The sequence below is a fragment of the Rhynchophorus ferrugineus genome, unplaced genomic scaffold (assembly GCF_030347505.1).
Source record: "Rhynchophorus ferrugineus isolate W39M unplaced genomic scaffold, kcgeb_rfMv2 rfM10, whole genome shotgun sequence".
Taxonomy (NCBI): domain Eukaryota; kingdom Metazoa; phylum Arthropoda; class Insecta; order Coleoptera; family Curculionidae; genus Rhynchophorus; species Rhynchophorus ferrugineus.
In genome coordinates this window covers 21,977,773-21,990,470 of record NW_027472589.1, presented here as the reverse complement: position 1 = coordinate 21,990,470, position 12,698 = coordinate 21,977,773, and the positions used below count along the sequence as shown (strand labels likewise).

At 30.7% G+C, this 12,698-nt stretch overlaps 1 protein-coding gene and 1 long non-coding RNA gene across 2 annotated transcripts in view; one reads left to right on the top strand and one right to left on the bottom strand.

The window, feature by feature from the left end:
* Positions 1-393: 393 nt before the first annotated feature.
* Positions 394-2,658, bottom strand: LOC143204334 (uncharacterized). Its single transcript, XR_013007564.1, has 3 exons — positions 1,248-2,658; positions 1,095-1,191; positions 394-1,000 (listed from the first exon to the last, which is right to left on the bottom strand). It is a non-coding gene; the product is annotated as an uncharacterized LOC143204334 (long non-coding RNA).
* The window catches only part of LOC143204332 (vesicular glutamate transporter 3), a 30,279-nt gene continuing 19,871 nt past the window's right edge, over positions 2,291-12,698 (top strand). The window contains exons 1-3 of the mRNA XM_076416921.1: positions 2,291-2,306; positions 6,487-6,791; positions 12,512-12,648. Coding sequence (XP_076273036.1) covers positions 6,716-6,791; positions 12,512-12,648 — 213 coding nt within the window. The 5' untranslated portion in view covers positions 2,291-2,306; positions 6,487-6,715. The remainder of the gene's footprint in view (positions 2,307-6,486; positions 6,792-12,511; positions 12,649-12,698) is intronic.

Below are 12,698 nucleotides of genomic sequence, written 5' to 3'. Positions count from 1 at the left end.
CTAACGACGTTATTATGATTTAAACTACATCGGGTATATTTGTAACCAACTTTATGGTGAAGCTTCACTGACAGGTTTCACTTTTCTCAGTATGTGTTATCAGGGCTGTGCAACTCCAATCGTAAGTAGTGGGGCAAAGTGTTGCTTAGTTCAATCATTGGCGGCGCTGACAACGTGATTTTGATTGGTTACTTTAAAATAGTTATGTAGAAACCTGTAAGGAAAATACCTAGCTTTGATTGGTATGCCATTTCGCCTGATTATTTTGTGACGTCACATTTATTGGACAATAATATCTAAATGACAATCAAATTTAATTTTTAAAATTAATTTATTGAAATAAAATCCTATACAAATATACATAAGTGTAAATAATATAAATATATATAAACAAAAAGTAAAAAAACAATTATGAACTCTCTTATAGGCAAAATTAAAATATCTATAATTCTTCTATATTGCCTTCCCATATTTTTTTAGCGCCATCAATTTTATGGGATCTGTTAGAGTTCTAATTTATCTTGATATATTGAAGGTAAACGTTTGCATTCCTCAGAGCAAAGTTCTCTGGAACTGAAAATATAGATTCAACTGGTGATTTAACAACCTCAAGTGGTACTAGATCTCCCCATAAAAATGAATATAAGTTATCTAACATGTTCATCTTCTTTACAATTTTCTCCGGGAGAATGATGTGAAAAAATTGAAGTGATGATGAACCTTTTTAAAGATTTCTCGAACATACTAGGTGAAGGATGCTGTTTCTACCTCCATGACCTCTAATAGATCCAACAAAATTCTTTAAGCAATCTTGGTTAAGATTTGTTAAACAAATGTAGTTATTTGTAAATTTGGACACAATAGATTTCTTTAAGGTAATAAATCCCCTAAAAGTACCAATTAAATTTTTAATTGATGGCACCGTAACAAATATTTTATTAACAAGGCAATCATATTTAAATATACAGCTCCACTATAAAATTATTGAACGCTGATTGTTCTAAAAAATTAAAGTATTACAAATATTTTAGGGATATTTTGCAATTAAAAGTAGTATTTATTACTACTAATTATCCAGTTGCCTTAATTATTACCTTTTTTAAGACTTCTTTATGTAGAGACATCACACTGACACTGTATGCATACGAACAACTGGGTAGATTAATATCTTCATAAGTAGATTTTGATTTTCTGTAAATAAACAATATATAAACAGCCATGTAGTAGATAGATAATTTTATCTATACCTGATAAAAAGAATATTGGATATGCATTTGCCATAATATTTGTTCGTGAAGGAAGGGTAATTTTAAATTTTTCACTAAAATATCCGTGACCGACACCATGACGTTGATATATTTTCATTGTGTTTTATCCAGGTAACTTACTATTATTTACTTGATTAACCCAATTTTTGGTAAGAAGCGAGATCATTCTTAGGGAAACGATGTCTAATTTCCGTAGTAGATTTTTACCCCGCTATACTACATTTTTTACTACACTGACGCATTGTCATCACTTTTATATTATCACTCCATAATAATTAATGTAAAACAGAAAATATGCACAACGTAAAATGAAGATTTCTTGATCTAAACAAAAACCAAAACCTTCAAACAACAAACTTCAAACGGCAAAAAAGAAAAAAAATTGATGAAGGGCATGATTTGAAGACATTATTCCATGAAACCATCAATGGATATCGCTGTCAAAACGACTAGAATATGAACAAAGATACAACAATGTTATTGTTATACTTGCATGTTTATTAAAACATACTTGGAAATATTAAAATGAGAATTGCTACCATATTCGTCATATTCTTAAGACCTTGTTCCTTCTGATTACTATTCGTCCCGACACATGAGTCACGACTCCCACAGTGCTTTACTTCTTATGAGGATGCTAAATAGTGTGCCCCTTTGTCCTTCGAAAATTGAATGAAAGATCGGAAATAGTAGCGACTATCGATGGATAATACTTTTAAATTCATTTTACCAACGTTTCCTGGCGACCAAGGATTGCATTTCATCGCCAAAAGTCAAAGTTAGTGATCGAAGCACTCCTATCTAAATAATCCACCGGCAAAGACGTAAAAAACGAAAATTTTGGCGAGATTTTAAATTTTTTCACTGACTCTGAATGACAAAACCTTCTGAAGAAGGGTATAGTTATAAAAATCAAACTTCCAATTGGAGACGTCAGATGGAGGCTGACAACGCAATGTTGCCAAGGCTCATATTATAAATAACAATCCGTGTACGCTCAGAGTGATGTAAATTTATCAAATTTTAACATAAATAAACGTAAGTGTCTGCATTTTTACACTGTTTAGTAATTGTTATATTGAAAAAACTAGTCTTGATATTTTATATAAATTATTTTTAACTTGTAATATCTCTTAATCTTAAGCTTAGATTATTTAACAATTCTTTTTAATATGGATTTTGTATGACTTTAATGACGATCGCGAATATCTATTTAATGATTACTCACCTCTACTACTAACTAATTTTAATTTAATATATTTCCAATTCACTACGTTTTAAATATAAATCGAATCCAAACATTCATCATGTTAATAATGTAAAATTCGTTCGAAATATAAAGGAAATATTTGGGTGACTATCAGAAGCAGGTGAAGGTTTTGCTGTTTAATTGTTGATGAGCAAGTCATTTTTCGACATAATATTATAACCGGCACACATTACGCTGGTGTTATTACTAATCTCTAACGTTAGATAAGATATAGAAACGTGACTGGCCATTTCAAATAAACACGCATTTTTAGAACGGGTAAGAGGAAAACAAACCATCATTTCCGAAAATTGTTATTTATATAAAAAAATATTGATCTTTCTGAAAGCGCATGAAAAAATAAATTGTAATTTCATTGTAGTATTATTAGAATATTAACATATATAAAATAGATTCATTTTTGTTGTTTTATTAACATTAGAAATTTAGAATTTCGTGATACTGTCTCTTGTATAATTATAATTTAAAATTTATTATATTAAAAATTATAATAATCATTACATATGAAATAATCATCGCTTATCCTTTTCAGTTGTATAGAACATATGATTAAAGTCACGTTATTTGTTGTTTTCTAACTTTTTAGATCAAATGCAATAATTGCAGATGATAAAGACCTCTTGTAATGGTTTATTTAAGTTTATTATCAACGATGTGGAAATCACTTCTATTAAAATATTAACGGCAATACTGTTCCTCATACCAATATATTCAGCTTAAGTTTTTGACGGTGTTAGATGTTCTTAAATAAAACTTATATTACTTACTATATTCTTTATTCTATATTACTATTACTTATTACAATATGTACATTAAATTATGTTTTGTTGGTTTACAGCTTTATGAAGATATAATGTTATTTTTAACGACATAGATTTTAATATGATGATTATTTATTTCCTTTATATTAGCTAAAATTGTATTTTAGATTATTAAAATATTTCAGAATAGACTGAATCTAAATTTTTATTAATTTCGCTTGTCCATTCTGCTACCCATAATTTGATTAAAGTTGAATACACTTTTATTTCAAGATAGTACTCGGAATTAGTGTTTATTCCATAAACATAAAAAATATTTGTTCTAAGTACACAGTTCATAAAGTTTCACATTGTCGAAAATTGGACACAGTTATTCTGGCTTCAGAGGCTGCTGATTTTCTACCTTTTGCATCATTGCATATCTCTTTTTGATTCCCGTCTGTGTCCCCATCACACCTAGAAATTCGTTTAGTTTACACTTCGATACAAACTGCTTAGTGTGTTTATTTCTTTAATTTTCGTTTAACAATATTTATACTTATCTCGTTATGATATGATACACATTTATTATTATTTCTTAAAATGTGGTCATCATTATAAATCCATAGCCGGCACCCTGGGGTAGTATTATCTTCTTAACCAATACGTTGCTGTTAGTGCCGTAAAACTTCGAATATTCTACACTAAATGTCACCACAGCTGGAGCTGGCCTCGGACAACATTAGTATCCTATTTCATAGATTCTTTTCCATGTCTTTCAGAGCTGTTTGATGCGTCTTCCACTTAAAAAGTCGATTTCACCACGGAAGGTATTCGGTCACTGTTCATTCGACAGATATATGGAAACAATTATAATCTACGTATCTGAATTTCTTCCTTAACAATGAATTTATTCTATGTATTGACAGAATAATATTTCGAATTTTAAAAATACTGAAGCAAATATGAGTTACTTAGATTCAGCTTAGTTAAAACTATTATTACGGGCGTATTAAATGGAACACTAATTATCAAAAAAGTTACATTTACTATCATGCAATTTCAGATTTTGTTATATACCAACTTATAATTTTATTAAGCCATTTTTGGTTAAAAATTTTAACATCTTGGAGATATTCCAAATATTGATTTCCCTTTGATAGGCTTGATTATCAATTGAGAGTAAATATAATTCATCTTAGTGGAAAGCTAGTTTAGTTGTAGTATTAACAGTGTCTAGAAATGCATCACTAGAAAAGTGTTCCTTAATTTTATGCTAAAGTTGGACGAGACAATGCAAAGGATTCTACCCTTAATATTCATATAATTCTACTTTTTGAGTAGCCAATATAACTGAAACAAAAAATCATTCATCATTCATGTTATTATAAACATCTATGTATTACTCAATACAGCACAATTTATGTATAGGCTTATAACTAATAAGTTTCCTAGCGTCAACAAAATAAAACATAGCCAGTTTAGTAATGTAAATTCATCGGATTTAAAATATTAATTTTAAAATAATAATTAGCTAATATCACAATAGTTTTTTTTCTTTTTTTATATAGGTTCTATTAGTGAAAGCTTATATATTTATAATATATATACTTTAGTGCTGTCTGAAGTAAAATTAGAGTAGCCAATATAACGGAAACAAAAAATCATTCATCATTCATGTTATTATAAACATCTATGTATTACTCAATACAGCACAATTTATGTACTGGAAGAAATTTGATTTCGGAAGTGCACAAAGTTAGGCTTATAACTAATAAGTTTCCTAACGTCAACAAAATAAAACATCGCCAGTTTAGTAATGTAAATTCATCGGATTTAAAATATTAATTTTAAAATAATAATTAGCTAATATCACCAGTTTTTTTTCTTTTTATATATAGCTTCTAGTAGTGAAAGCTTATTATTCGGGAATCTTTATTTAATTTCTTTAGTTTGAATGCATTTCCAAGTTTTAAATATTTATAATATATATAATCTAGTGCTGTCTGAAGTAAAACAATTGATCGGGGGTAGTTTTAGATTAACAAAGAATTTCGCATCAAAGGTGAATATGCAGTATAATATTAAAATTGTATGAAGACACGGATTTGAAAATTCAAACAATAATAAATATTTATGAAATGAAATTAAATACGCACAAACTGACTTTATAGTATAAACACTAAAAATTTGTTTTTCAATATGAAACTATTTCCAGATATCTTGTAAGAATCTACATGAAATTGGAAAGACATAGGCCATAGACATCCGTCCTATTTACCAAACATTGCTCCTTACTTGGCCCGGCCTGCCAGCACTTCACTTCTTACGAGAAAAAAGACAAATTATTTCTCTCTCTGTAAATAGTATTCGACCTAAAATCTGAGGAAACCTCATAGCTAACGATGCACAGTACTTTGAACAACATATCGGTGTTATTGTGAATAAAACCGCATCGTATACATTTGTGATCAACTTCATGTTGAAGGTTCACTGATAGGTTTCACCTTTCTCAGTATGTGTTGTTCCGAACAAAAAAAAATTTTCTAGGGCATTGAAGATATTTGAATTTATACCGAGTAAATCGCATTTGCTGGAAGTTATACATTTTTACCTCAATTTTAAGAAAGAGGCGACTGAAGACCACTGAATGTCATGCGAAGCTTACGACAACCACACTCCATCAATTTCAACATGTCAATACGGAAGAAATGCAAAGAGCGTTCCGGACAGGCAAAAAAATTTGTTCAACAATTTTATTCTTATACTTGTATATGTATTATAACATACTGAAAAAGATTAAAATGAGAAGTGCTAAGATATTCGTCATATTCTCAAGACCTTGTTCCTTCTGATTACTATGACTTACGGTGCTTCACCTCTTATGAGGATGCTAAAAAAATTATCGTCTTCGTCCTTCGAAAATTGAACGAAAAATGGGAAATTGTATTGGCTATCGACGGATAATATTTTAAATAAAATATGTTGTACCTATATTTCACAATAAAACAAATTAAAAGCATCCCTTAAAACTAATTTATACGCCAGCACATAGTACCAGTTCGCATTAATAATGCTCTGAAGTTACAAAACTCAGAAATTGTTTGTGCATACTAGATCTCATAAATAAAACCGGACACTTTTCATCCTATATTATATTCTTCCTACATTATATGACATATATTTCAATAAGCTTATTTTATTTTAGAGCGACACCTCCAGGAATCCTTGATGCGTTATTTGAATTCAAACAATGGTATGATTGGGCAAAATATCTTAAATCAGTTTTATCGATTTTATCTGGGCTTAAATACTACTATACATCAGAACGGTGACAAGTTTATTTTACGGCGATAAAAACAGGGCGATAGATACCACAGTGAAATATTTCACTAAAACCCATCGAGTAGTGAACAACAAACAACAACAAATTGACAATGGACGCCGAAAAGTCGTCGGAGACTGTGTCGTCATCGGAATTGACAGATGGCATTTTGTATAAAGGAGATAAAGGTAAAGTGATGCTTTATTATTATATTTATGGGCTTAACTTAATAAAGTTTAATTAGAAACTACTGATATTTAAAAGCTTGGAAGAAACTTTAACAGTCTGATTTTATTTTAATATTTTGTTTTGTAAATCAGTGTACTAACAGGTCAATTGAAAAGTCCCCGGCCTAAAATAGTAAGACACATTTTTTTGGCAAATTTAGTTTTCCTTTATTCAACATAATTCCCTTCAAGGGTGATACACTGATTATAACGACCCTCCAATTTTTCGATATCATTTTTGTGGTACGAATTGTCCTCTGCTTCAAAATAGGCCTCAGTTTCGGCGATCATCTATTCATTCGACGAAAACTTTTTCCCAGCGAGCATACTTTTGAGATCTGAGAACAGAAAATAGCTGCTGGGGGCCAGATCTGGAGAATACGGTGGATGAGGAAGCAATTCGAAGCCCAATTCATGGATTTTTGCCATCCTTTTTAACTGACTGGTGACACGGTGCATTTTCTTGGTGAAGCAGCCCTTTCTTTTTCTTCAAATGCGGCTGTTTTTCGGAGATTTTTGTCCTTCAAACGGTCCAATAACGCTATGTAATAATCGCTGTTGATGGTCCTTCCTTTTTCAAAGTAGCTAATGAAAGTTATTCCAAGCGTATCCCAAAATACAGACGCCATAAACTTGCCAGCCGACTCTTGCGTTTTCCCACGCTTTGCAGTGGGTTCATGGTATGCAGTCCACTCAGATGACTGTCACTTGGACTTCGGAGTGAAATGATGGAGCTGTGTTTCATCCTTTGTCACATATCGACGCAAAAATTCGGGTTTATTACGTTTGACTGTCTTCGAACACTGCTCCGAGTTATCAACTTGTCGTTGTTTTAGGTTCAAAGTAAGCACGAGCGGCACGCAATTTGAACAGAGTTTTCTCATACCCAAATATTCGCGAATGATATGATGTACACATTCAGTTGATAACTTTAGAGTATCTGCTAATTCACTCAAATTCAATTTAGGGTCATTCGATATCATTTTATGGATTTTTTTATTGTTTTAGTCGGTAACATCCCCTTTTGGGCGCCCACTGTGTTCACCGACTATGGTGCTCATTTCACCATATCTAAACCTAGCATACGAATCCTTGATGGTTGATATTCCTGGGGCAGTATCCGAGAACTCGACATCAAGCCAAGTTTTCGGTTCAGCTGTATTTTTTCCCTTCAAAAAGCAATGTTTTTCAACACGCAAAATTCCTTCTTATCCATTTTTTTCACATTAACAAGAATTGCTTCACTCAAAATGCTATAATTCAAAAACTAATGATCCGACAGCTCTCAAATTTATTACACGCATCTTTTGAGGGTTAGGGCTAAATATGTTTATATATAGACTTGATTCTAGTAACACCATGTGTGAAGCCGGGGACTTTTCAATTGTTCTGTTTTCTGTCATATTTTTGGAATTTTAAGCTTCCCTCTAAAAATTTGGTTCAATGTATTTTGTTGATAGAACTCTCATCGAATATTCGGCTTTACCTTTGGCGTAGATCCAATTTTACCTTTGGAACAGCAATTTACACATGATCAAACACATTTCAATTTTTTAGTCTTTTTTTTTTCAAATTGAATTAAAAAAGTACCTTCTTGCATATGCGATTTATATGGTATAATTTCAGATATTTTCAACGCACTGATAAAAAAATTTTGCCACCTCAGCGAAATGTTAAGGCCACCTCAATATACATCCGTCAGGAAGGTTTCGACATGAAGTTCATTATAGATATACGATATGGGATTTAATACACAATAACACAATCTGCTTTAAAGCCTTTAAAATTAATTTGAAGGCCTAAGATATCGCTTCGATAATACGTTTGTCATATTGCAAGATATTTTGAAGAAAAACACGATCGAATTTTCAATAAATTGCTCTGAAGTATCATGTATTTAACAAAACTTATTTGATGAATTCTTACTCTAAATAGTTAAAAAAATAATAGTCGACAAACATTCTATATATAAATATAGTCTTTTATTTATATAGAAGCTTATATAAGTTTACATATTATTGTATTTTATTTTTATAGGAATGAAAACATGATTGTACTTCATGTGTTCGTGTTGAAAAGAAAATTAAATATTACAAAATGAACCAGTGAAAATAGCTGTGACTAGAACAAACACTTGGGAATTTTATAGGGGCATGGTGGAATGGTGGAATTGAACTTGATATATATTCGTTAAATTTTGCACAGTTACTTCCAAAAAATACGTGTGGTGCATATAGTGATGATAATTTAAGTGAATTTTAGTGCCAGAAGTGGTTTGACTGTTTTCGTCTCAGACATTGGTTAATATAATTTAGAACTATTTATGTAAAATTCGATATCTGAAGAAGAAGAAATCTGACAATTTTTGAAACAAATAGTTACGAACGAGGAAAATATCACGTAAGACAAAATGTGTGAAAGGAAGCGTATTTGAGCTAGCGTTGACCCCAAGAATAATGCTGTTCTGTGCTTCGTGTGACTCCTGGCAAAACTATTAACTCGGATTTGTACTATCAACAATGTATACTATTGATGCACTTGACTTAAAAACGTCCAGAGCAAATAGGTGATGCGTTTGTCTTCCACTATAATGTCACGCTATACCACACCTATCTTGACTCTTAATTTCTTTGAAGTTTAGGTGCTTCAAACTAAACCAAACCCAATTACCAAACTAGTCTCCACAAAGTATGTTAAATTATACGTCGCTGGATTCAGGAGAAGTGGGTGACTATAGCTTGGTTCTGTTCTTCAGGTAAAATTTTCAGAAGTTGTACAGCAGCAAAATTATGTACTAATCAGAGAATTAGTAAAAATGTAATCGACTAAAATGGATCAGTGATCAGTGTTTGAAATTACGTTTGAAACGTTTGAAAGCACGTTTATCCTAACCCAATAATTTTAGATAATTTACAGTTTAGACATACAAGAAAATACAAATAAGACAGACGTTTTTTATATCACATAAGTTGGAGTTTTTCTGAATAAAAGATAAGATAAAAAGATTTCTAGAAGAATGTATTTGCAATGAATTTTACGTAAATATAGTAAAGAAAATTGCCATAGAAAGTCGTTCTTGTGCTAGAAACGTGTTCTTCTGAAAATATAGAGGGAATTTAATATATCTTAAAGTATTTGCTAAAAATGCTTTAAAAGCGATTTTGAGGAGGCCTAGCAACCATAGTCATATAACTTGATGAAACTCCATAACGATTGAAATACAAATTTGCAAGGCTTTTCGTACCAGATTTCTAATTTTGATTTCTGAAAAGAAATACTGCCCTGAAATATTTCTGGATGTCTCATAAGCTCTTGAACTTGGATTAATCTACAACATGAGCAAATTGCTACCGCGAAATTACTCTCGACTGCTGGAATCACATTTATTGGAAAGAAAATTTCTCTCGCGTCTAGATTGAAGGGGCACTCTCAATATTTCGGATGGAGTTCCACAAGGTAGTGCCTTGTGGAACTCCATTCTTCAAGTAGAATCAGCTAAATATCTCAGAATATATCTCGATGGTAGGTTAAACTGGAAACATCATATGAGACAAAAAGCTGAGTAAACTACACACAAAGTCAAGCAACTGTTCTGGTTAGTCGAAATATACCGTCAACTTGATCTAAAATCCAAGAGATTGGTTATCAGTCAATCATAAACCTATTTGGACCTACGCGGTGCAAATATAGGAGTACACTAAAACATTAAACCAACTAGTAATCCAACGCACCCAAAACAAAGGTCTACGTTTAATTACCAATGCTTATCGCTACGTAACCAAGGAAGAGCTGCACCATGATCTCGGAATCAAATATATACACGAAGTGATCCAAGATTTTGATCTGAAACATGAACCAAGTTTGCTAAACCACAGTGACGTGGAGGCAATACAGCTACTGAACAACACGCAAGAAATCAGAAGATTGAAGCGAACCAATCCGCACAAACTAGTTTGGTAAACGAAGTAGATACATTTTATTCTAATATGGGAAAAATATACTGATGTATTAATCTCTTACACGCCTTGCTTGTATAATATTGCAAATACAACAGAACAGTAGTAATCAATTAATTTGTGAATTTGGGTTGTACTAAGCATATCGAATGTAAGATATAATTAATTTAAAAAAGGCTTTCAGGAAGAGTGACAACCAACGAAATAAAATGAAGCGAACAGCTTTAGTGCCACATAAAATGAAAGACGATGTCGACAGCCATAAAATATATGGAATATAACGTATTGATATCACCTATCGTGTTCTACACTACGGAATATCTTTCTTAGGCCTTACTGAACTATGCTTAATTCGAGGCAAAAAATGTGACAAGAACTCCAAAATGTATTATTTTGACCTACAATTCATATAACAATTAAAATAATATGATCAATGCCTTATAATCAATTAGTAATCAAGAATTACGTTCTGAACATAAAGACAGCAATTATATATTTATAGCAACAAAATATTTATATATATATATATATATATATATATATATATATATATATATATATATGTATATATATATATATTCATCTAATAATCAAATATTCTGAAACTAACAGCCCCCTATTTCGAATAGTCGGGGTACGTTTTGTCATACTCATTTTAATTATGATGTCTATGAAGCCAAAAATAATATCCCCACATTTTTAGTATTCAGAGGTATGTACAATATATTTTCAACGAAAGTCAAGCGAAAAATAGGATTGGTCATTTATTTACTTACTAAGGTGCGAGTTAGTTCCACAATGACAACGCAAAAACGTTTGGAATAACTGAAAAAAAATATTGCGAGTATATGCTATTAAAATAATATTTTTGTAATTTTTGTCTTGTAAAGTATGCAATCTAATGATATAAACTAATAAAAAAAAACAAATAAAACTAATGAAGTTCGGGAAACCTTCCACGTAATACTAGAGAAGTCATTATGTCATTTGTCCAATAAATTTCAGCTCCCCTATCTAACACCGTTGGTCTATTTTAATTGCATCATGTTATAAATATTTAATAATATAATAATTTACACACTAAAATGAAATATTCGTAAAATCAGTCACGAATGATTAACAATGTACAACAAATCTTCAATCTAACGCCAAACTAATAGGAGCAGATATTGACTAAAAGTAGTTATCATATATTATTTACTATTTGGATAACTTTAATTAACCAAACAATCTAAGAACTTATGACTTAGCGTCGGGAAAATTCATAAAAAATCAAATCATATTTGGATTTTTTTCTTTAAAATTACTCATTAGATAAAATGATATTTTAAAGTTTTAATGCTTATTTTTTTAGGTAAAATTGTGTTCAAATTTAAGCTACTAAATATACTAATTAATGGTTCCCAGAAAAGAAACTGTGAGACATTTTTCAATTTACGTTAATTTATTCAGTGGAAATGTTCAACTATTTACGTTTAAATTTCTATTAACATTTTTTATTAATATATTACTTATTTCATTAAGTTTATATTAAGTTACAGATCACAGATCACTGTTTACGAATGAATTCGAATAAACATTCAATTTTATTTGATATATAGTTCTGCATTATTTGGAATTAGAAAATCGTAGCGAATTTAATAACGTTGTAATAAAATATAAAATAAAAAAGAATGTTGAGGTAATAAATTAATAATTTAATTAGTGTTATTTATTAACTTTCAGGTCCACGATGGGGTAAAAGACATATCCAGGTTACATTGACTGCAATGGGAACCGGCATTTTGTTCTCGACAAAATCAATGTTGTCAATTGTCATATTAGCTATGACATCGCAGCAATCTGTTAATGAGAATGTTCCGGTAAGTTTAAAGCACATTCTAAGCAGATATCTTATTCTCACAAATAGTTA